Consider the following 26,333-nt stretch of genomic DNA (forward strand, 5'->3'; position numbering starts at 1 on the left):
TAAAAAATCTTTATATCCAACATTTTAGAAAACACTATACAAAAGGCATAATGCTTACTAACGACTTGGCATCCAACCTATGAAGAGAACCTACACAAAAGTTATAATGTTTAATAAAGTTCTGATATCCAGCATTTCGGGAGAAACTATACAAGTGATATAAAGATTACTGAAATCCTGATATCCAGTATTTGAGGAGAAACTATACAAAATGTATAATGTTTACTAAAGTCCTGATATCCAACATTTCAATAAAAATATATAGAAAAGAAACATAGGTGTTTGAGACTTTTGTTTTCAAAATAATTATTTGGTGCTTGAGAATAATAAATCTATTTGGTTTTCTTAGGTTGTCTAATGGCCATGACCGATAACTTATAAAACTGATATGAAACATCATTCCCCTATACCGTACATTTTTTCTTTACCAAAAAGTATCTTGTAAATCTACGCTATGGCTACAGTAAATTAACAAACTATGTTAAAAATATTCTAGAGAGAAAAACAGACATTATAACAAAACAAAAGTGAAATTAGAACAGGTTTTAGGGTTAATGAACGTTACTTATTAACGCCCAGGCCCGGCATGGCCAAGTGTGTTAAGGCGTGCGACTCGCATCCCCGTAGCGCCAAATATGCTCGCCCTTTCAGCCGTGGGGGCGTTATAATGTAACGGTCAATCCCACTATTCGTTGGTAAAAGAGTAGCCCAAGAGTTGGGGGTGGGTGGTGATGACAAGCTGCTTTCCGTCTGGTCTTATACTGCTAAATTAGGGACGGCTAGCACAGATAGCCCTCGAGTAGATTTGTGCGAAATTCAAAAACCAAACCAAACTATTAACGCCCTTTTCAGCTGTTAGCTGATCACTCATTGTATGATATATAACAGTTTGAGGCAGTTAACACATTTAAGCTGTTCAAGAAAGACGACAGCCATAAAGTACAGTTAACATCTGTTTAAAGTAAACAGATTACTTTACTACACATTACTGAAATAAACATTCAGAAAAACAACAACGTGTAAGATATCATTAAAATCAGTTCAAAATAAACAACCGTCTGAACACTATCTCAGAAGTAACCGATATAAAATCATTTTAAAATGTCTGTATTCCTCTTTTAGGCTTAGGTCACTTATAAACTATATTTAAGAAATTTGGTTACCACACTCTAGCTAAATTTGTTTGTTTTTCTTTTTTTAAAATATTTCTTCTTTTAACTGACTGATTGCTTTTAACAATGTTTTTTTCTGAAATATTCAACTGTGTTTTTTGTTGGATCTTCTAGAATACACAAGTGATATTTATTTTGTAATGATTATATTTTTTAAAGTGTAAGTGGCTGCTGGCTAACCATTTTCACTTAAAATTCGTATGTACGAATTGCGAAAACATTTTTTTTTTATGTTATCTTCATGGCTTTGTGAGAATTTTAGGGTAGAAATATCTTGTCACGAATTCTCTGTCCGAATTAATGTGATTATGAAGCCAACAGTAGGCAGCGAACAAAGGTGATGATGTCAGCTTTTAGAATATTACTCTGCTGTTCGGGAACCACCGTGTCAGGGGCAAAGCCTCCCCTCTCCATTTGAATCTACTGAATAAGCACTATTGGAAGACTGGCAATTTGAATACATCTTCGAGCAATTTTCTATATATTATATGCTGTTGTCTTGTCGACCAATATGACTCCCACGTGGCACGTGGCACGCTTGACCTACATCAGCCTATGAAAATGGTTGAGAGATGAGAAAAGAGGTTTGTATGGATGAGGAAGTGGCTTACAGGACTTAAAAATCAAAAAACAGAACCGCAGGAGCTGTGAGAACTGCAGTGTCTCATTATATTGTTAAAAATCCGGAGTTGTAAGAACAGCAGTCTTATAATATTGTTAGAAACCCGGAGTTGTGAGAACAGCAGTCTTATTATATTGTTAGAAACCTGGAGTTGTGAGAACATCAGTCTTATTATATTGTTAGAAACCTGGAGTTGTGAGAACATCAGTCTTATTATATTGCCAGAAACCCAGTGTGTGTGAGAACTCAGTGTCTTATTATATTATTAGAAACCCGGAGTTGTGAGAACTGCAGTGTTTTATTATATTGTTAGAAACCCGGAGTTGTGAGAACTGCAGTGTTTTATTATATTGTTAAAAACCCGGAGCTGTGAGAACATCAGTGTCTTATTATACACATTGTTACGAACCGGCAGCAGTTCAAAGAGCAACGTTATATCCTTCTATTAGTCGCCTTTAGTGCCATTAGAAACGTTGCACGGTAAGTAATAACATTATAAAAACAAAAGTATTTTTTAAGTGTCGGTTAGATGCGTTTGATCAATGACGGATATCTGGGCTTGAAAATGTATAATAACTGACTCTCGATGAAAGAAATCTCCTCGATTTTTGATTGTATGCTCCCCCGTTGGCACAGAAGCACGTCTGCGGACTTACAACGCTAAAAACCAGGTTTCGATACTCGTGGTGGGCAGAACAAGATAGTCCTTTGTGTAGCTTTGTGCTTAACAACTAACACAGCTGTTGGTAAGGTATTGGCAGTTTTAATGTGTAATACAATATGTTACTTACAATGTCAAGTTCCGGGCATCACAAACATATCTATAATAATATAGTTTTTATCCTGATTTTTCACATCACTTATCCTGCTTGTGTTCGAACTACAGTTTTCTTATATGACTGTACTGTTTATTTTTGGTTGGAAATACAGTTTTTCTATAGATTATACTTAATATTTAGATAGTTTACGCTACTATATAACACTGTAACACATAACTTAATGTTTGGGTGTTCTACGTTACTATACAATAACATGTAACACATAACCTAACGTTTGGGTATTCTACGTTCCTTATTATTTGTAACACATAATCTAATGTTTGGGTATTCTACGTTACTATATAACATGTGACACATTACCTAATGTTTGAGTATTCTATGTTACTATATCACACTATAACACATAACCTAATGTTTATGTAGTCTACGTTACTATATAACACTGTAACATATAATCTAATATTTACGTAGTCTACTTTACTTTATAGTACTGTACAGTTAATCTAATGTTTGCTATTGTAGGTTATATAGATACACTACGGTATTAAATATTGTGTATGAATATAACACCCCCAGAAAATGACATTATAACTCGAAGTATGCCATACAAATGTTTTGTTTCACAATGTTTATCTCATACAGAAGATAGGATAAGCTGAAACTTCCCTGTTCGTTAGTACTACAACGGTAAACCTCAAACTGAAATCACGGTTCGTTTGGGTGATTTAAAAAGCTTCTATTTATTATCTTAAACGTATCGTAATGACATATTCATCATTAACCTAGCCCCCTAGTGGCTCAACAATCATTTAGTTTAGCCTCCTAATACTTCTAGAGTTTATCTGAAGACACAACACAGATATTTTTTTAATATCGCGGTTAACTGTATAAACAATATTCTTGTTAGTTTCGGTTGCGCAGTTAATGTTAACTTACAGATACGATAGTGGTCATACGTTATTTCGCTAGTGTTAACTTGTGAGCACTGTAGTTGATGTACGTTGTTCAAATTGTGTAAACTTACAGGTGCTATAGTTGATGTAAGTTGTGTAACTATTGTTAACTTACTAATACTATGGTAGACAGTGTTAACTTATGGGTACTTTTTTTTAAGTATTTATGTTAGATTATTAACAGTCAACAGGGTGGTATATTTAAGTATTTCTGTTAAATTTTTAACAGCTAATATGGTACTATATTTAAGTACTTCTGTTATATTATTAACAACTAATATGATATTATAGTTGAAGTATTTCTCTTATATTATTAACAGTTAATATGGAACTATAGTTCAATTATCGCTTCCAGGGTATTAGTTTTATGTTACCATTTGTAGTTCATAGTGTCTTAAATAATCTTTTGAAGTTTCAAATTATTGATTGTAGTACATGAATTTCTAGCTATCATTCATGATGATTCAATTTTAGATTTGATTTCCATCCACACTTGATTCTTGATTTCTTCTCAGATTTAAAGGCTTAAGTCCAAAATATGAATCAATATTTTACGACGTTTCTCATTCTCTGTTTCTAACAAGTCTGCTATTGTTTGGGCAGATATTTCAGTTCCACGTCCAAAATAAAGATTGGTTAGGTATTGTATTGGATTCGATAACTTGTGGCTTAAAACATTCTTGGAATTTTAAAGAGAAATTACTGAAGCATTTACAGAACGATATTTGACTAAAATTACTGCTAAAGCAGTGACAAATATCTATATAAAAAAAACTCGTTTATAGCATATATTTCTAGAAAGAGCTATTACTACATCGATAAAAATAAACTTCATTTTTCGCTGGTATTTAGGTCATACCAAGTATACATTCTACAGAGGGCGCAACTAACCCTTTTCACATTTGTACTGAAAGGTTTTACACTGTTATGATGATTTCTAGGGTTAAGAGGTTTAATTCTTAGTTCATTAAGTCACTATTTTCTTGCGGCAGGTCACATGGTTTGTTCATGTTCCACTGACCTTCCGGCACAAGAGGATGCGAAAGACAGGTTTTTTCTGCTGGTCGTTGCGGAGTGCGAAGGACAGTGACGTCATAGTGCTTTTTAACTTGCGATCTTTTCGTAGGTCACTAAGGTCTTAGCTAAAACGAATTCCCGTTGAGAACTGACAAACCTCACGTTAACGAAAGTAGTACTTTATAACATGTTTTAAATAAGAAATCAAAACAAAACTCAGAGGGTAAAGCCCTCTTTATGTAAATTTATGTGTGTCTGTTTTTGTTTGTGCATGTAGCCCTGATTATATTCTTATGTAAATTTCTTTGTATATGTAGTCCTGTGTATATTGTGACGTAGAGTTGAATATTTCTGCTTTTGTTTGTACCTGTAAACCTGTTTATGTCGTTGTGTATATTTGCTTGTTTCTATTGTTGTTTTAACACTTATTCCTGTTTATATCGTTATATAGATTTGTTTCTATTGTTGTGTGTACACGTAGCCCTGTTTACATCTTTATTTAGGTTTGTTTGTTTGTTTCTATCGTTGTCTGTACACGTAGCCGTGTTTATACTGTAACGTAGATTTATATATATTGTTATGTGTACACGTAGTTCTGTTTGTATTGTTATGTAAAGTTGTTCATGTTGTTGAGTATGTTCTGTAAAGTCAAGAATTGTTGTGTTCATGTTACGGAGTATGTTCTTTAAGTCAAGAATTGTCGTGTTTATGTTGTTGAGTGCGTTGTGTTAAGTCAAGATTTGTCGTGTTCACGTTGTTGAGTATGTTATGTTAAGTCAAGAATTGTGTTCATGTTGTTGAGTATATTCTTTAAATTCAAGAATTGTCGTGTTCATGTTACTGAGTATGTTCTGTTAAGTCTGAGTCTTACTGCTTTTATTCATTTTTAGATGAATGTCAAATTAGTTCAAGTTTTTGATAAGAACGAATGAAGAAACCAGCCTCTGTATGTCGCGAGTTCGAATCCCCATCACATCAAACATGCTCACCTTTTCAGTTGTGGGGGCGTTATTCGTTGGTAAAAGAGTAGCCCAAGAGTTGGCGGTGGGTGGTAATGACTAGTTGCCTTCCTTCTGGTCTTACACTGCTAAATTAGGGATGGCTTGCGCAGATAGCCTTCGTGTAGCTTTGCGCGAAATTCAAAACAAACCAAACTTAATACCACTACAACTTCCAAATCTCACTGAAACTGTCCTTGGAAGATAGAACATTAGATAGTTTCACGTACATAAGAATAATGAGGTCACAGTCTATAATGGAAAAAGTCATTCTGTAATCTGTAATAGCCGCTATCCTCCTAACCCCCATACCCATGCAGCAGCCTCCAAGTAGTTTCTAACAACCTTGCTCAGGTCTTCACAATTTTGCGTGAAGCGAATACACAAAAACAACTATCCTTGTGCTTGTTTTCCCTCGAACCGCGACAACATACACAATAAAAGATTAAGGTATCAATTAAGTTCCTGTTGTTCTTTTCTCTGCACTTATTCCACACTTAACAAAAACTTCGTTTCTTTCATTCAATAAATACGTTTGAAAATCGAGATTAACCGTGGCAGTAGTGAAATCTAGAGACAACAAAAGAACTAAAATAAAAAATATTGTTGCAGTGTAGAACTTATTGTAGTTACGAGATTTAGGACTAGAGACTTCAGCAGTAACTTGATACTTATGGAACTTACGAGTAGATACTTCAACAGTAACTTGATACTTATGGAACTTATAATTAGAGACTTCAGCAGTCACTTGACACTCATGGAACATAGAGGTAGGTACTTCAACAGTCATTTGATACTTATGAAACTTTAGATTAAAGACTTCAACAATCAACTGATATTTATGGAACTTAGCACTAGATACTTCAACATTTGATACTTACTGAACATAAAGGTAGATACTTCAAGAGTCAGTTGATACTTGTGGAACATAAAGACAGGTACTTCAACTATCAGTTGATACTATGTAAGGTAGGAAAAGATACTTGGCCAGTCATTGGAATCTTACGTAGATACTTCACCAATCGTGAATACTTATGTAACTTTCGACTAGATACTTATGGAACTTAGAGCTAGATTTTCAGACGGTAACTGGATATACTTATGAAATTGTGAGTTGAGCAGACAATGGAAGTTAGAGATAAATACTTGGCAGTGATTAACTGAGTGAGAAAATTAGATTCCATGGGCAGTTAGGGTTAAATGGTTAACTATGTAACAAAATGATGATGAAAACAATGCTTAAAGTTGACTTTCAAATTGAGAAGTCGGTATATGTTTATAGAAGACAGATGCTATAAAGTGCCACAAGATGGTGTGGTAATATAATATTAATATTTGTATTTTTTGTTCTAGACTCTAGAGCATAACTACATTAAGCTATCCGCTGTGTCGACCTCGAGGAATCGAACCTGTACATCCGTTGAATTACAGCGGGAGACATTATTAATATCCAACTCTTTCAATACAATGTAATACTAGCACTAAATGAAACGATAATACGAATTACAGGCTAATGTGTTAATAAATCAATTTAACGTCTTTACTGTACAAAATGACGACAATATATAAATATTTTTCCCACAAAGTTCCCAAAATATTGTTGTATGGATTAATTTTTCTTTTGAAATAATTGAGAAGGCTGAATTTAATTATTCCGATGGTTGAGCATTTCTCTTTTTGTCCAAAAATAACTTGGACACACACCTCTCTGTCCATAAGATCGTTTGTTTGTTTCAATTTCGCGCAAAATTACGCAAGGGCTATCTACACTAGTCATCCCTAATTTAGCAGTGTAAGACTAGATGGGAGGCAGCCCGTCATCATCACCTACCGTCAACACTTGGGCTATTCCTTTACCAACAAATAGTGGGATTGATCGTCACTTATAACGTCCCCACGGCTGAAAGAACAAGCATGTTTGATGTGACAGAGATTCAAACCCGAAACCCTCAGATTGTGAGTAGAGCATCCTAATCACCTGACCATGCTGGGACTTCTGTTTACAAGAAACTCTTAACAACACTTCTATGTATCCACAAAAACTCTTTAAAATACTTCTGTCTCTCCTCACAAATAACTCTCTACTATTTTACACTATAGATCTTAGAGTCGTTTTCTTTCTGTTTTTCTGATACACACGTAAAGTAGCCCGTGATGTCCAGCCAGGATGCTAAGACCAAGGTGGAAACATACACTTCTATTCAATTATTTCTAATTTCACTTTTCCATGTGTTCCTGACAAAATTACAAGCTCAATGACTACGAGAAGGAAAACAATCTTTAGGTCTGAATTTGTTTTGGTTTTAAAATAATTAATAAGCTTGAAATAAACCATTAAGGTGTTCAAGGATTTACAAAAATAAGAATAACAGACACATTTGTATCTATAAGGTGTCATTAGAATAAGAATAACAGACACATTTGTATCTATAAGGTGTCATTAGAATAAGAATAACAGACACATTTGTATCTATAAGGTGTCATTAGCCACACTTCAAGTACAAACTAATCCTACACATCCCATTAAACATGTAAGACAAACACTATATGTTTTTTTCCAATGTTACTCAACCCATAATAAGCTAGAGCTGGATAGTAAGTTTTCAGCACAAACAACAGCACGATGTATATTTTACACATTCTAGACAATACTGCATAGCATCAGATTATAGATTGTTAGTGTTAAGAACAAGAAAAAATATCTTATAAATTCTTAAAACAGTAACATTACAGGATTGGCATTAGTGCTAACATCAAGAAAACGTATCTTATAAATCCTTAAAACAATAACTTCTTTTCTTTTACTCCAGAACAATGCTATCAGCATTCTTTAGAACAAATTATTTCCAAGAAAGAAACACAAAATTAATTTTAAAATCTTGATATACCTAAGAAAATTTTGTTTATATTTTTTTTAAGTATAAATACAATATTAAAATTATCCCAATGATGAAATCTATGATTATTTAAGGTTGTTTGGTGACATTCAACAGAGGCTACGATTTTATTAGAGAGAACTTTAATGAATAAGCTAATGCTATTAAAGTATTTTATTACGTAAAAAACACGTCTTTTCACAACAAATAATTCACTCACAAATCTGACAGTCTACAAAATAAACACCAATAGAAAAATATTGTAAATTTCACATTTCTTTGCTCATTAAAAAACCCTCTCTGTTGAATTATACAGTGTGTAATCAAGTACAGTAATGTTTATGGACAGGCTGAAAAAGGAAAAAATGAGTCACATTCAATTTGTTACTCTATGATATTTATAGGTAATTGCTGAAGTTGAGTTATAGTTCTATATGAGCATCTAATTCCATTACCGGTGTTTCACAGCTTGTATACCAGTAATATTACCCTGTTCTTCTACCACGTGTATCTTTGTAGAGAAATAATAAAAAAGAAAACTAATACCTAGCGTTGCTTTCAGTTTATAGACATGTATTATCTCCATGATTCATAAATAACTGTTTCATTTCTGTTCACTAGATGACAGCACACATTGTTCTTATATAATGACTGTTTGAGACTTTTCATTGAACAAATATAATATCTGCCAAAACAATTTTAGTGAAAATAAATAAATAAAGAGCAATTTGAACTAATATTTCAGGTATTGAGTATTTAAACAACTGACAAATCTGTATACAAGCTATCGATATCTGAGTTTAAAAACACCAGTTTATTAATTTTCAAAACAATACATTATACATCACTCTAGTTTTCTTTAAATTTCTAATATGGTCAAGTTCGGCATTGTGCTATACTTTAAACCTAGAATCCACATGATATCCTCCAAATTAATTGACATGGCCCTAGTATATGGTAAAGTTGTATAGCCCTGGAAAAAACATTTCAGTTTCTCTGGCCCCCATTGTAATCTACACTAAGAGAAAATGACAAAACATATATGATATTAACTGATTTAACGTCGAGTCACAAAATGAAACAAATGTTTGCTTATCAACCTACTTCAATAAAACTGTTTAAAAAAAGAGGATAAACAAAAAATAACAAAATTTTGCATAAATTAAGTATGATGTAAGGAAGGCAACACCAAAACGTACAGTGACAAGGTAGATAACGTACAGTAACAAGGTAGATAACGTACAGTAACAAGGTAGGGATGGATAGATATACAAAAATCCTTACGTAAATAGCCAGTAAGTACTGAGTCCATCTTACAAGATTATGGTTATTAGCCTCTGTTAAACTGTATACCACTATTCAGTTTAAATCCTTTTATTTAAACCTAAAATCCTAAAACTTATTGGAATTCGGCATTTATCTGTAGGTAAAAGTTATACCTGGAAAGATTTGGCTACTCATGTAAAGATTTTTGTATGTTTTAGTGTGTTCACCCCTGTCTTGTTTCTGTACGTTTTAATATTACCATCCCTACATCATACTTACGTTTTGATTGGCCAGGTAGGTTAAGGCGTTCGACTCGTAATCTGAGGGTCGCGGGTTCGAATCCCGGTCGCATCAAACATGCTCGCCCTTTCATCTGTGAGGGCGTTATAATGTGACTATTCGTTGGTAAAGTGGTTGGCAGTGGGTGGTGATGACTAGCTGCCTTCCCTCTAGTTTACACTGCTAAATTAGGAGCGGCTAGCGCAGATAGCCCTCAAGTATCTTTGCGCGAAATTAAAAAATAAGCATATGTTTTGATTTTTTGTTTATTATTTGTGTATTTCATATATGCCTACTGCAACATATATTGAATTCAATAACAAAGTAGTAGAAATAACCAAAATTTATAGCTATCACCTACAACTTTCTTCAAGAATGAGTAAGCGTTAGCGTTAAAACAAAAACTAAATTAATTAGTTTGTTTGATTTTTCACTAACGGTCCCCAGTGGCACAGCGGCATGTCTGCAGACTTACGACGCCAGAAACCGGGTTTCAATGCACGTGATTAAGACAGCCCATTGTATAGCTTTGCGCTTAAACTCTAAACAAATCTTCACTAATGTAAATTACTTCTAAGCTTTTCAAAAATATTGTAAGCAGCGGTTACTTACATATTTTCCATTATTTACTGTGTTAGTCTATAATACGAAAATATATAACATTGGCTTTTGTGTATTTCATGAATTTAATTTCGCACTTTTATGATTGCGTTATTGTATGTATAGGTTTTAATAAAAATTTTATTTTACATTCTCCAGGTAATCTACGACTGAAACATGAAGCCTTTCCAGGTGGCGCTGTTTTCAATAGTGCTCTATTGCGCTTCTTCTAACGATCCTCATCGCTTCCGAAACTCTTGGTACGGAGTGCGCGTGAATAAGAGAATAAATGTAGAAGCTGCTAACGAATCGCCTGCTTTAATTAGGATACGGAACCCAATTTCAGACCGAGGTTGGATTGAGAATTCTGGTAATCTTGAAATATATCCTCATTCTTCCACTAGCTGGCAACAAAAGGACAATAATAATGTTCAAGAATACAGAATTCCGTCCAATCAACAGACAGAAGCTGTGCATTTCCGCGAACCTAATAAACATGAGGACAAAGCTAGACAACAAGAGGAAGACAGAGCACGTTGGGTTTTACCACATGCCAAACTTCTGTATCCTGGTTCACCAGGGTTTCGGTCAGCAGACAGTAGCATACACTTTTCTCCAAGTTTTCCAAATAATACTCTGTTGGAGCACCAGGTGTCGTCTCAACAAATAGAAGTTTTGTTACCAGGTAACTATCTGGAGAATGTTGCTAGCGTTCAAAGAGAAGAAATCAGAGACACCACTGGACGAATAGTGCAGCGAGTGAATTCTGGAACCTGTGAAGGTATGTTTAATAAATCATTGTAAAGTGATTGTGTTTGTACAAACGATGTGAAGTGATTGTGTTTGTACAAACGGTATGAAGTGATTGTGTATATACAAACGGTGTGAAGTGATTGTGTATATACAAACGGTGTGAAATGATTGTTTGTACAAACGGTGTGAAGTAGTTGTGTTCGTTCAAACGATGTGAAATGATTGTGTTTGTACAAACGGTGTGATGAATTTTAAAGAAAGATTATTCAGTAGAAATACTCTTCATAGGCGCGCAAACTTTAATCTGATCTTAGAAACACAAATTCCAACATAAAACTATATTTACACGAAAAAGTTACTGTCACGCGCTCTCCGTTTTAAAATGGTATACCTTCTATTCCTTATTATAGAAAACGTTTTACAGACCAGTGAAAGTTCTTATCACATACAGTAAACCTGTTAAGTAATAATATGATACGATTATGAAATGAAATAGCCTGAATAAAAACTCTTTAAGACTACACTGTCTTGGGATTCTGTAGTGACACAGAAATGTTTAAAACCCAGGTAGTGAAAACCATAATTTTTTTGGATTCAGTAATCGTACGAGTGTATTTAAAACCTAACTAGTGAAACACACAGATTATTTGGATTCAGTAGTGGTGTGGACGTATATAAAACCCAACCAGTGAAACCCGTAAATTACACTGTGTAACACAAATTTTGTTCCTGGATAGTATGTATTATTTCTTAATTGCTTATGTTGTAAAAGTACAGAAAATGGCCATTATTCCCTTTAAACTTTGCTTTTGTGACCTGGATAATGATATTTAGAAATTAACCTATTTTCAATGTAAAAACGGGTAAATTTGCACATTTTCATTTACATAAGGTCTGAATAAAACAACGTATGAATCAAGATTTACATGTATTTATACTAAAGTTATGCAAAAATGAACAAAAATGTTTAGAAGTGAATCGTTTTTCGAGATTTGCGATTGTAATGTAAATTACTTTCACGTATCAGCCCCCAAATATAGTCTCTCATCATGTTTTCGTTATACGCTCCCAGGTCACAAAAGCAAACTTTGAAGAGAAAAATAGGTCTTTTCCATTTACTTTAGCCATAAGCAATTGGGAAATAACACTTTCTGCCCAGGGACAAGAAAAAGTAAAAATTTTGTTACATTGTGTCACTGGGACTATGTTCATTCTATGAAGTTTTAGAATAAGGGAAGTAGACATAAGAACATTTTGTGCTGGGACTACAAAACAGCAAAGATATATTCAGTTTGAAGTTAATAACAAAATATTAAGTAGATATTGGGCATTTCATTACGTTGGGTTAATTCTGGGCAACTATTCTGATGCTCATCCATCCAACTATCTACAACATAAGCTAACAATAAAGGCCCGGCATGGCCAAGCGTGTTAAGGCGTGCGACTCCTAATCTGAGGGTCACGGGTTCGCATCCCCGTCGCGCCAAACGTGTTCGCCCTTTCAGCCGTGGAGCCGTTATAATGTGACAGTCAATCCCACTATTCGTTGGTAAAAGAGTACCCCAAGAGTTGGGGGTGGGTAGTGATGACTAGCTGCCTTCCCTCTAGTCTTACACTGCTAAATTAGGGACGGCTAGCGCAGATAGCCCTCGAGTAACTTTGTGCGAAATTCAAAACAAACAAGCAAAGCTAACAATATTTCAGTTTTTTTTTGTATTAACTATACGTAAAACATTAACAACAAATCAGCATAATATTACAAAAATAGTGAAATATTTAACAAAACCCAACTACTTTTGACAAGCCATGTTCGTCATTTTTAAAAGACTGATTAATCTATTTATGTAGAGGTTTGAAACAGTCTTACAAAATTCAAGATTCACTAATGTACTGATTTAAAAAACAATTTCCAACTAGGGTTAAGTGTAAATTTTGTTTCACTAGGCAGTAGGCATCCTTTGTGTTCGAATATTTCCATGATGTGGCATTAACGGAAAAATTTTAATATTTTATTTGATCAGAATTAGTTTTATGGTTTTGTGAACATGTAAGGCTAAATGTAATTCTTCAGTTTCCTTCGGACGATAATAACCTCACATTCAGGTAGCAAACTCAGGTTACTTTAGATGAAAGAGATCTTTATTGTCTGATCAATAAAAGCACGTGAAGAAGGTCTAAGGATGAACTCTCTTATCTTTCATTTATTTCAAAGTTTGTTCAGTGCTTTAGTTTTGTTGAATATTAATAGTGGAAGGTTGATGTTATATACAGACCGTCTCTTGGTTTAACTTCAGTTATGTAGGTCACGTTGTTTCTAATTTTGTTTAACTAATTAGCTATTATATTATATTATATTATATTATATTATATTATATTATATTATATTATATTATATTATATTATATTATATTATATTATATTCATTCAAATTGGCCCGGCATGGCCTAGCGCGTAAGGCGTGCGACTCGTAATCCGAGGGTCGCGGGTTCGCGCCCGCGTCGCGCTAAACATGCTCGCCCTCCCAGCCGTGGGGGTGTATATTGTGACGGTCAATCCCACTATTCGTTGGTAAAGAGTAGCCCAAGAGTTGGCGGTGGGTGGTGATGACTAGCTGCCTTCCCTCTAGTCTTACACTGCTAAATTAGGGACGGCTAGCACAGATAGCCCTCGAGCAGCTTTGTGCGAAATTTCCAAACAAACAAACAAACAAACAAACAATCATTTAAATCTTGTGGAGTTTAGAGTATCTAGCTAAACTATTATATAATAATGTGGTTTTATGTTTACAGTTAAAGTTTAAAGTGTGTAGCTAGACAATTATATAACAATGTGGTTTTATGTTTACAGTTAGAGTTTAGAGTGTATAGCTAGACTATTATATAATAATGTGGGTTTATTATTACAGTTAAGAGTTTAGAGTGTGTAGCCACACCATTATATAATAATGTAGGTTTATGATTACAGCTAGAGTTTAGGGTGTGTAGCTAGGCTATATTATATAATAATGTAGTTTTATGTTTACAGCTAGAGTTTAGAGTGTGTAGCTAGACTATTATATGATAAAGTGGATTTATGTTTACAGTTATAGTTCACAGTGTGTAGCTAGACTATTATATAATAATGTGGGTTTATGTTTACAGCTAACCTAGAGTGTGGAGCTAGAGTTCCATACTATAAAGGAACTCTTGCTTACATGATACTGGAAATCTTACTTATTACTTGATGTGCAACCCTCAACTTTGCGAAATTTTTATTCTGTACACATGTAGGTTTGCAATAGTGGTCACGATTTTTCCATTTCGTCTCCGTTTCCCGTCACGGAGAACGTTATTTTTCTCCATTCTCAGAGTGCAGATATAACGTCATGAATACGTCATACGCGGATCTAAAGCACTGGCGCCACGGGTACTTAAGAATAATCTTTCTACTTACGAAATAGTAGAACTGGTCTTTCAAAAAATAACATTTAGACTAAATAGGTAAATCTACAAACATTATTACGATTACTTGAAACTCGCCATGACAAGTAATATGACGGTTTTAAACCCAAAATAAAGTTACTTACTTTTTACAGCTAGCCTAAAGTGTGTAGCTAGAGTATGTGTGCGTGTATGTTTTCTTATAGCAAAGCCACATTTACGCTATCTGCTAACTCCATGGAGAGGAATCTAACGCCTGATTTTAGCGTTGTAAATCCGGAGACTTACCGCTGTACCAGTGGGGAACAGCTAGAGTAGTATTTTGTCAAGCGAGCATATATTTGCAGTTAGCCTAGAGTGTGTAATTATAAGTTATTTAGTAATGTGTAGTCAATTAGAGTAACTTGTGGACCTTGAAGTTATGTCGTAATGTGTGTTTATTTGTACAGTTAGTCTAGAGTGTGTAATTATAAATTGTTTAGTAATGTGTGTTTTTTTTGTACAGTTAGCCTAGCTTGTGGAGCTACAAGCCTAAAAGTTACTGTGGAAAGCACTCGACCTTTTAACGGAAGGATATACTCTCAAACGGCAGAGAGTGAACTTCAATGTCACACTCTGGGTGTAGGGCTGTTGGTGACGTCACTAACTATTCCTTACATGGATCCTCACTGTGGAGTACGGAATCTGGTAAGGTTGAAGAAGAAAACTATCTTTTATAAAATAATCCTTCTACTTACAGTTATCAAATTCGTTGAATTGTTTTCACTTATCAGATGGAATCACTATGAAAGGAGATAAGCATATTACTGTTTGTTCAAATTCACTCTATAAGGTGTTGAGATCTTATAGGAATATTTTAATTTATAAAGTCAACAGCCACTTAGTGGTAAAACCTACATATTTTACACCTCTAGAGAAACATTTATATGTATAAACAGCTTTTTTTTTTTAGATATCATGTTACAGGAAATAATTTAATTGTTATTACAATAATCTGTAACAAATATATTTTCAACTTTAGGATAAATTTATCCCGAAGTTTAAAAATCAACTCAACTACTAATTTATTTCTTACATATTTTACTTTTTTCACAGGCATTACTATCAAATGTTTACCATTCAGAGATTGTATATTTTATATTCAACTAAATAGTTTTAACCAAAAATATTTTAACACCCATATTAATTTCTTGTTTCACATATTGTACTGAAGTAGTAATTATTGAAGAGTTAACTCAAATTATCCTGTAGATAGTAACCACTTCAGGAATTTAACTTATTAGTATTATCTGTAATATTTAGTTGTGTTATCTATGTGTTAAACTTACCAATATTATCTGTAATCTGTATTTGTGTTGTATATGAGAGTTGAACTTATCAAATACGATCAGTATTGTTGTGTTATATATGTGTGTTAAACGTAGCACCAACGATCAATTTTGTTGTGTTACTTGCGTGTGTGTTAAACTTATCAATAACGATTAGTGTTATATATGTTTGTTAAACGCATCAACAACGACCGGTGTTCTGTTATATATGTGTTAAACTCTATAGGGCACCGAGCTTTAATGTTGTGTTTTAGATAACTATTGGTGTTCTCGTTTGATTTCGATATTTGTTACAGAGAAACGGGACTCTTATGGTAGAAATTGTTGTCCAAAGACACCCCCAGATCATGATGAAAGAAGACGTGGCTTACAAATTATTTTGTAACTTCAACACAGAAGACGTTGTTATAACAAACAGCATTATGCTGATGTGAGTGTCACATAACTCAGTTGTGTTTTCTTTCGTGAGTTATAAAATATCAAGTTATTTTACTTACGTTTCCTTGTTCATCGGTTTAGACTATCAACTATCTATCTTCAGCCCTTTTCTTTAAGGTCAATACTACCTATTTATATTCAACCTTTATCTTTAAGGTCTTGGCCATCCTTCGATGTTTATTTTTGATTCTTAAAAGTATGATTTTTTGTGAAAATATTTCTATGTTCCTCGGCTTATTCTACCATCGAACATATTTCTTCAATTTGAAGACTACCAATGATTTTCAAAAACACAGTAAACATTCTCAAGCTGTGGTCCAAGAACTTCATTCAGGAGATCCACGTAATGGTTACATAATTATAGAAAGAACATGCCCCCCGCTAGCACAGCGGTAAGTCTACGGATTTACAACGCTAAAATCAGAGGTTCGATTCCCCTCGGTGGGCTCAGCAGATAGCCCGATGTGGCTTTGCTATAAGAAAAACACACACACAGAGAAAGAACATTGTGTCAAAGATCTTATTTTGCAATTTAAGACCTTAAAATTGGAGCAGATAATGCAGTTATAAAACATTATTTCTCAGTTTACTGTCTTAGTAACTGGCAGATTACAGTGAGCTTTCTATAAAATTGTCGTCTAACTATCTCTTAATTGTAATTGAATTGAACTCTACATAAAATTCATCAAGGCCTAACTGGAAGTTAAAACAAGCTCACCGTAAAGAATATCATGTAAGTGGTAACTAGATGATTAGGCGTAAGATACAACTCTAAGTGTTATTATGTGATTGGTTACTAAGTGTTACTAATAAGTTTGTTTCTAATTGCACTTTTAATTGTTAAGGGGTAACATTGCAACATCTTGGATATCGGGTATAGCTCCAACACCGGAAGTCAGGCTTAGAATTACAAATAAAGATGGTAAAGACGTCACTTCCGCAAAGATGGGAGACGAGCTTCTACTAATTGCTGAGATGTTGGACGAAAGTAAGTTACTTATATAAATATTAATAATACTAACCTTAAAGTTACCCACCAGGATCGTTTTGTCGGATTCATGAATTTATTAATTACAAAGTTTTTAATAACATCAGAATCCTACGAAAAATGTTTCAATTAAAATAAGTTGTTAATTAAACCCATTAATAACTCTCAGGTGTTCTACCAATTTTAGATAGAAAATTTATGATTTAACCTAATTTTTTCTCACTTCTTTACTCTGAGTGTCGTAATAGGAAAACGCTTTAAATTACTCAGAGTGGTTAAGTAAGCTCTATAAATGAGAGCATATTTATATATCGTATAATGTTAAGTACCATATGCGATCTTTCATCCTCAAACACATGTACCTCTAATAAAACATTAGCCAATACTGTGGAGAATGTGTTATTAGAGTAACTGTCAAATACAACTGTTCAGTAAGTTAAGAGCTACCAATAAGTGATACTGCCAAGACACCTTCCATTTAGTCTATCAAATCGAAATGAATAGATATGGGAAAATAGTTATTTAATAGTTGTAAGCGATAATTTCTAATATAAAGCAGCTCCCAGTCATTTGAGATTTTTAGTTGTTAACATATTATAAGTGAAAGCAGTAGGTCATATTAAAATTTATTTTTATGAGATTACGAAGAAGAATATTTTTAAAAGTCCCCACACATTTTGTTTTCCATCGATACTAAATTCTATAAGTAAGGCTTAGCAGTATCTAGTTTGAAAATAATGTTTTTAGCACTTGAAGTTATTCTATTTTAATTATTAGCTAATTATGATTAAAATGGCGTCCAAAATATTCATAATATATATAAATAAGTTATTATTACATTAGTTTTAAGTGGTTATTTTGATGTGTTTGTCGTGATATAATATGTGTTAATTGAAGCATCGAACTTGCCAACACGTTCGTCCCACGTGATGTTACATTACTGAAGGTTTTGATTTAACTACACGTTAGTTCATACTAACAAATGCGACTGTACTACACTTTAGTCTTCTAAATTCTCTCTCTCTGAGGAGAAGCATTATTGTTAGTTAAATGTTTCTTCTGTCTCTCTAAAGTAATAAAATTTTATAACAGTTTAAAAAGTAACCTAAAGAACGTTTTTTCTTCATGTTTCCAGGTTTATTCGGAATATTTATTACAGATCTTGTAGCATACAGTAGTACAGAGACAAGTCACATAACTTTATTGGACAGGAAAGGGTGAGTTTTAAATCATTCTATTAATTAACGTAATTTCTTGCTTTTAAAAAATTACTGTTGTTAATATTTGAGAAAATACGATTAAGAGATTGGATAGGTCCTGTGTGGCCAGGTGAGTTAAGGCGTTCGACTCGTACTCTAAGGGTCGCGGGTTCGACTCCCCGTCGCACCAAACATGCTCGCCCTTTCAGCCGTGGGGGCATTATAATGTGACGGTCAGTCCAACTTTCGTTGGTAAAAGAGTAGCCCAAGAGTTGGCGGTGGTGGGTGGTGATGACTAGCTGCCTTTCCTCTAGTCTTACACTGCTAAATTAGGGACGGCTAGCGCAGATAACCCTCGTGTAGCTTTGCGCGAAATTCAAAAACAAGCAACTAGATAACTATCCCTCTATATCCGTAATGAAGCCGGTTTTTAACAGGTACTTATAAAGTATTAGTAACACGCTCGACATAACCGTATCACACTTATCTCGATGATCGTTCTGAGAAAGTTCTAGAACAAAGCAAGTTGTGACTTACCTTAAAATGCCTAGGATGTTTTTAAACTATTTGAAGACAAGTGGAAATCTGACACTAAAGGTTTTTGACAATGGAATAATTTATTTTTGATATTATTCTGAAAGAAGTATACACGTATTGGAATGTGAGAATATACTTGATAATCCCAGTAAACGATTGTATTAGGAGTATTACTATATTGATAATGTGAGTTTAAGTGTTCTGGTATATTTTTACATACGCACGTTATATATATACAAGAATTACTATATTGGCATTGGTAATTTGGATGTATTGTGATGAACGTATCACAAGCGGTAAGTCCAGCTAATTTTAAGATGTTATTTCGGGGGCCTTAATGTTAGTTTGAGAATTCAGTATTTCGATTATTTTTACTCTAGTTTATTTCAAAATATTTTAGTGTTAACTTATTACTTTAAGTAAGATGCCAGTTTTGTTCCCAGGAGGTTTGTCGTTCTTTTAACGACAATTCCTAGGCAATTTTCTACTTTTCTGTTTCTTGTGTTTAATTATGTTTTGATAAATTATAGTGGGAAACTTTCATAAAACCGACATATTTCAAAGTTCATAATGAAATTGTTCACTGTACAAGTTGAGATGGGTATTTTCTGATCGTTTTAATATTTATCAAACTGCACTTTATTACAGTATAGTGTTCTGAATTTCAAGTTGTTTAATGTAGATGCATCACAGAACCAACAGTTTTATCCCAGGAGCCAAACATCTCCAGTCCTAAAGAGGTTCGTAACAAATTTGAGGCTTTCAAATTCCCGAAAGATCCTATTGTTAAATTTCGTGCTACCGTCCATTTCTGTTTGGATCAGTGTGAACCGGTAGGTGGCATTACTTTAAATTACTTTACTGTTTTAAGTTCTTAATCTTCTGATAGCTTCCAAATTTATACTTATTAATCGTGAACCTAGTATACTTAGGTTATATGAAACAAAAATTATATTAATAAATAGATAATGTTTGGATCGTTTTAAGCCCATAGATGACGCCACTATATGTAACTTTAATGTTTTTGCCTTTCACAACAGGATGAATTATTCGTTCAAACTATTTTACTCAGATTGTAAGTAGAATTTGTGAATAGATAACATCGGCGAAAGCATATATAATGTTTTTTTTTTTTTGAAATACCGAATATTAAACAACTTAGTCAGAGAATAATTAGATTCAAAAGTTTTGTTCGCCCAGTGTTGTTTCGAAACTTATGTTTTATATGTTGACATATCAACACGACCACTATTATAAAAGACTGAGCAGGCGCCAAATGAATCATGCACATGAAAAACAGGATGGATGTTTTTGCAGATAACATCCAGAAAACTTAGGGTCTCACTCTTAACTCAGTTTGGTTACTTTCAGGTCAGAGTTTAGAACTAATCAAACAATATAGTTTAGTTACGATACGTTGCTACGGTTGAACGTTACATCATCTATGATACGCTGATACCGATGGACCTTAGATCACCTATGATACGCTGTTATCGATGGACGTTAGATCATCTTACGTCCAGCGATAGCAACGTATCGTACCTAAACTATATTGTTTTACTGGTTCTAAACCCTGTCCTGAAAGTAAGCGAACTGTATTGTTTGAGTAGTCCTAAACCATGGCCTAAAGGTGACTAAACTATATTAAATAAAAGGTTGAAACAATCACCAACTTTTTATATATTTTTATTTAAAGAAGGCTGAAGTTTCGAACTAGCACTCTTCATAATATCGTACAGTTTACAACAGCAGTGCATGTGCAGAATTATAAGAACTTGGGTGAGTAATCTTTGGAAAGTTGAATGTGAAAATTCCAAGCAAAATTATTCCTATTACATAAAAAGTACAAGTCATGAAAAGATAAATAGATAGCGATTAACATTTAAACAAAAACGAAAAATAGAAACCTACAAGAAAGAAAAGTATTGAAACCAGCTGGTTGTAGGGTTCACAGACTGTATGTTAATATCCTTTATAGTCGTTATATTTTGTGAATGTATGTTGAAGCACTAATATAAGTCCAAGAATCGGAACCTAATGAAAAGGAAAACTACTAAACAGGATTTCCGTTTATAAACATATATTATTTCAAAGTTTAATAAAAGAAGTGCGGTTTCTGTTTGTAAATTGTTTTTATATAACGATAGTTTATAACTTTTCATTGCACAAATATGATACCTACCAAAACATTTTCCTTGTAAATAAATAAATAATGATCTATATTGATATTAAAGGTAACAAGAAGATCAGGTATTAAAAGTATTTATACAACTTACAGCTTTGTGTAGAAATTATTGGTGTTTGAGCTTTAAAACATCAGGTTATTAATTGTCAAAATAATACATTATATAACTGTCTAGTTTTCTTCAAACATTGACAGCTGTGTGTATCATACTTTGCGTTCCAAGTCTATTATTAGATCCCTAGCGTATGGTGGAGTCTGTTTGTTTGTTTGTTTTTGAATTTCGCACAAAGCTACTCGAGGGCTATCTGTGCTAGCCGTCCCTAATTTAGCAGTGTAAGACTAGAGGGAAGGCAGCTAGTCATCACCACCCACCGCCAACTCTTGGGCTACTCTTTTACCAACGAATAGTAGGATTGACCGAAACATTATACGCCCCCACGGCTGGGAGGGCGAGCATGTTTAGCGCGACGCGAGCGCGAACCCGCGACCCTCGGATTACGAGTCGCACGCCTTACGCGCTTGGCCATGCCAGGCCTGGTGGAGTCGATGAAATTGAAAGGAAAAGGGTCTGGAAATATTCCCTTAACGTCGGTTCAGGAGTACTTGTACCATCCTGGAGAAACCATTCCAGCTTTAGTTGCCACCAGTGTAATTTATAATTACAGAAACTGACAAAACTAATATGATATTAACGATATGTATTACCACTGATGATAAAATAAAACAAATCTTCAGTTATCAACCTACTTTAAAGAAATTAATTAAAAGAGAGGATAAATGAAAAATAACAGAATTTTGCATAAATTTAGTATGATGTAAGGAAGGCAACACCAAAACGTACAGTGACAAGGTAGATAACGTACAGTAACAAGATAGATATACAAAACCATACAAAAATCATTACGTAAATAGTCTGTAAGTACTGAGTCAATCTTACAAGATTATGGTTATTAGCCTCTGTTAAACTGTATACCACTATTCAGTTTAAATCCTTTTATTTAAACCTGAAATCCTGCAACTGATGGGAATTCAATATTTAACTGCAACTACAAGTTATTTCTGGAAAAGTTGGGTTACTTATGTAAGAAGTTTTGTGTGTTTTTGTGTATAAATTCCTGTCTTGTTTCTGTAAATTTTTGCACTACTATTTCTATAACATACTTAATTTTTGAAAATATATTAAATGTTGCATGCTTTGATTTTACTTTTCTAAACCTAATGTTAGTACTTCACTAACGTTAGTGTGAATATAGTGGTCGTAATGTTTTAAAACGTTACAGGCCAATTGTTTACCAGACAACAGACTTACATACAGAAGAAAGAAGAGACAAGTGAATTCAGCAGGTGAACTACCAACAGATCTACCACTTCAAACGGTTCTTATAATTAGCGATCTCGACGAAACACGAGGGGTCGGGGATGCTGCAGGTAAAAATATTCCGTTTTCTTTTTAAACTTTCCTGTAATGTGTATAAATACGTGAATTCAATTTAATAAACCAGTTAGAAAACTAATTTTTAGGACTACCAAATAACTTTAGATTTTGGACTGAGAACTCACTCACATTTTGGTAACTATTTAAATTTGTGATTTATTATTCTGTTTTAATGAAGTGTTTTATTTTTATGCAGCTGTCACGTCTCCTCCAGAAGATTGTTTCACTAGATTACATCTTGTTCTGTTCGCTGTTGGTGCCCTTGCTCTCCAACTGATTACCATTGCTGTCTGTATTATCCACGTCTGTTTTCTGCGCAAGCGCCATCTGAATACATGTCGGAGATCGTTGGATAATACGTCATTTAACTCCAGTATCACAGGATCTTTCGTTTACGATGAATTCCAGAAGAAGAATAATGGTGGACGATAAAACAAACACGAGCGATCTGATGGAACTTTACCATGAGTTTCTTCTCAAACACATGCTAAGGACTCTTCCAATAATAACAGTATCTTCAAACTTTACCATGAGTTTCTTCTCAAACACATGCTAAGTAGTCTTCCAATAATAACAGTATCTTCAAACTTTACCATGAGTTTCTTCTCAAACACATGCTAAGTAGTCTTCCAATAATAACGGTATCTTCAAACTTTACCATGAGTTTCTTCTCAAACACATGCTAAGTAGTCTTCCAATAATAACGGTATCTTCAAACTTTACCATGAGTTTCTTCTCAAACACATGCTAAGTAGTCTTCCAATAATAACGGTATCCTCAAACTTTACCATAAGTTTCTTCTCAAACACATGCTAAGTAGTCTTCCAATAATAACGGTATCTTCAAACTTTACCATGAGTTTCTTCTCAAACACATGCTAAGTAGTCTTCCAATAATAACGGTATCTTCAAACTTTACCATGAGTTTCTTCTCAAACACATGCTAAGTAGTCTTCCAATAATAACGGTATCCCTCAAACTTTACCATAAGTTTCTTCTCAAACACATGCTAAGTAGTCTTCCAATAATAACGGTATCTTCAAACTTTACCATGAGTTTCTTCTCAAACACATGCTAAGTAGTCTTCCAATAATAACGGTATCTTCAAACTTTACCATGAGTTTCTTCTCAAACACATGCTAAGTAGTCTTCCAATAATAACGGTATCTTCAAACTTTACCATGAGTTTCTTCTCAAACACATGCTAAGTAGTCTTCCAATAATAACGGTATCCTCAAACTTTACCATAAGTTTCTTCTCAAACACATGCTAAGTAGTCTTCCAATAATAACGGTATCTTCAAACTTTACCATAAGTTTCTTCTCAAACACATGCTAAGTAGTCTTCCAATAATAACGGTATCTTCAAACTTTACCATGAGTTTCTTCTCAAACACATGCTAAGTAGTCTTCCAATAATAACGGTATCCTCAAACTTTACCATAAGTTTCTTCTCAAACACATGCTAAGTAGTCTTCCAATAATAACGGTATCTTCAAACTTTACCATGAGTTTCTTCTCAAACACATGCTAAGTAGTCTTCCAATAATAACGGTATCTTCAAACTTTACCATGAGTTTCTTCTCAAACACATGCTAAGTAGTCTTCCAATAATAACGGTATCTTCAAACTTTACCATGAGTTTCTTCTCAAACACATGCTAAGTAGTCTTCCAGTAATAACAGTATCTTCAAACTTTACCATGAGTTTCTTCTCAAACATATGCTAAGGACTCTTCCAGTGACAACACTAATTTCCACACCCACGCTATGGCAAGGTGTAAACTGGGATACCGTACAGATCTAATTTACGTGTTGGTGTCTTTCTCTGCTTTTTTTAATTAGATTCTATCTTATGAAACATTTCACGTTACCTACATTACACGTGACCAACCTTTAACCTACAAAATGTATCTTGAGAGATGTTCAAGTTGTATAACACGTGACTAACCTTTAACCTGCAAAATGTATCTTAATAAAACAGTTCAATTTGTAAGACACGTGACTAACCTTTAACCTACAGAGTGTATCTAAAGAAACACTTCAAGTTATTCATGCATATACTAACCCTTAACTTGTAGGTTATATGTTAAGGAACACTTGAAGTTCATTCTTAACTTTCAGCCTACATTCATTAGTTATTAATATTGGGCAAAGTAGTGCTTGTCGTTCTTACTGTTCAACTAAATAGTGTCAGCTGTTGACACCAGGGGCATTTGTATTTATTGACAACAAGAATTTTCAAATTGTCATTTGCTGTGCGGATGTTGAAAAATCAAAACATTGGGTGCGTTATTTATCTTTTGACAGGTTAGTTAGCCTAGAATAAACTCGCACTTTTTGGAAGGTTGTCCATTTTGTTTATTAATGCAATAAAATCTAGTGTTAAAATTTGCTAATTTCTTACCTTACAACGATGTTACATCGTATAGATGTTAGCTACTGTTTCCAGTATTTCATTAAAATCAGATATTGGCTTACTAGTTTATTACCCTACGACGATGCTATTTAGGTGTTAGCTACCGTTTCAAGTATTTTGTTATAATCACAGAGTTGGAATTATTAATTTCATACCCTACGACGATGTTACATTGTTCGGATGTTGGATACCACAATATTTTAACCTCTTTTTTTTTGTTGTTGTTGTTAAAACTTCAAATTGAAGCATCATGTCTCAATATCTTGAGTTTGCTCATTTGTACAGTAAAACTAAAACTAAGTAAGTTTTACAACATTCAAACAACGAAGATATGTTGAAAACTGACAATGGCATTATAATCTCACACTCAATTAAATGAGTGATAAATATAATGAAAGGAAGAATCAAAATAGAAAATTACAGAATAAATATGGCTTAAAAATTATAACCTGATGACAAATAAGAATGAGACGTTTGATAATACCATATGACATGATAGTAAAGTTTGATGGTGGAAAAAAAAAGGAAGTTAAAAAACGGAAGCCTACCACTAAAAATGATAAAATTATGTAAAAAAATTATGACATAATAAATAAGTAATATGACAACATATACAATACTTCTTAAAAAACATAGTCGTACAATAGGTATAAAAAACTAAATCGTTCGAAACAATAGCCTTAACCGCAACTCGTGTAAAAAACATATGATAATATAAAGCTTTGAGAATTTTTATATCCTGCCTTGTACTGAGCTACAGAAACTTGTAAAATGTCTGTTCATAATAAAGCTCTGTGGTTTAACCATGAAATACTAGATTATACTTACATTTAAATTATCTAGACCTCCTCAGAGTTTTTAAAACATTATTCCAACATTATATAATTATAAAATGGTGTCTATATCTAAACACTACACTAACGTTATATAATTATAAAATTGTGTCTGTATCTAAACACTACACCAACATTATATAATTATAAAATTGTGTCTGTATCTAAACACTACACTAACATTATGTAATTGTTTCTGTATCTCAACACTATACCAACATTATATAATTATAAAATTGT

The 26,333-nt window shown here is 33.6% G+C and overlaps 1 protein-coding gene across 2 annotated transcripts; it reads left to right on the forward strand.

Annotated features, from left to right (window-relative positions):
- The first annotated feature begins 1,664 nt into the window (after nucleotides 1-1,664).
- On the forward strand, nucleotides 1,665-26,071 carry LOC143253545 (uncharacterized). Of its 2 annotated transcripts, none has more exons than XM_076507596.1 (9): nucleotides 1,665-2,274; nucleotides 10,722-11,343; nucleotides 15,240-15,421; nucleotides 16,359-16,492; nucleotides 17,346-17,488; nucleotides 18,624-18,705; nucleotides 19,907-20,057; nucleotides 22,690-22,837; nucleotides 23,041-26,071. In XM_076507596.1, exons 2-9 carry the CDS (start codon nucleotides 10,740-10,742, stop codon nucleotides 23,274-23,276), a joined length of 1,680 nt encoding a protein of 559 aa, XP_076363711.1. In that variant the 5' UTR covers nucleotides 1,665-2,274; nucleotides 10,722-10,739; the 3' UTR covers nucleotides 23,277-26,071. The 2 variants fall into 2 exon arrangements, with proteins under 2 accessions (XP_076363711.1, XP_076363712.1); XM_076507597.1 differs by lacking the exon at nucleotides 1,665-2,274 and adding an exon at nucleotides 2,293-2,540.
- The last annotated feature ends 262 nt before the right edge of the window (nucleotides 26,072-26,333 follow it).

Source organism: Tachypleus tridentatus, chromosome 6 (assembly GCF_004210375.1).
Source record: "Tachypleus tridentatus isolate NWPU-2018 chromosome 6, ASM421037v1, whole genome shotgun sequence".
Classification (NCBI taxonomy): Eukaryota; Metazoa; Arthropoda; class Merostomata; order Xiphosura; family Limulidae; genus Tachypleus; species Tachypleus tridentatus.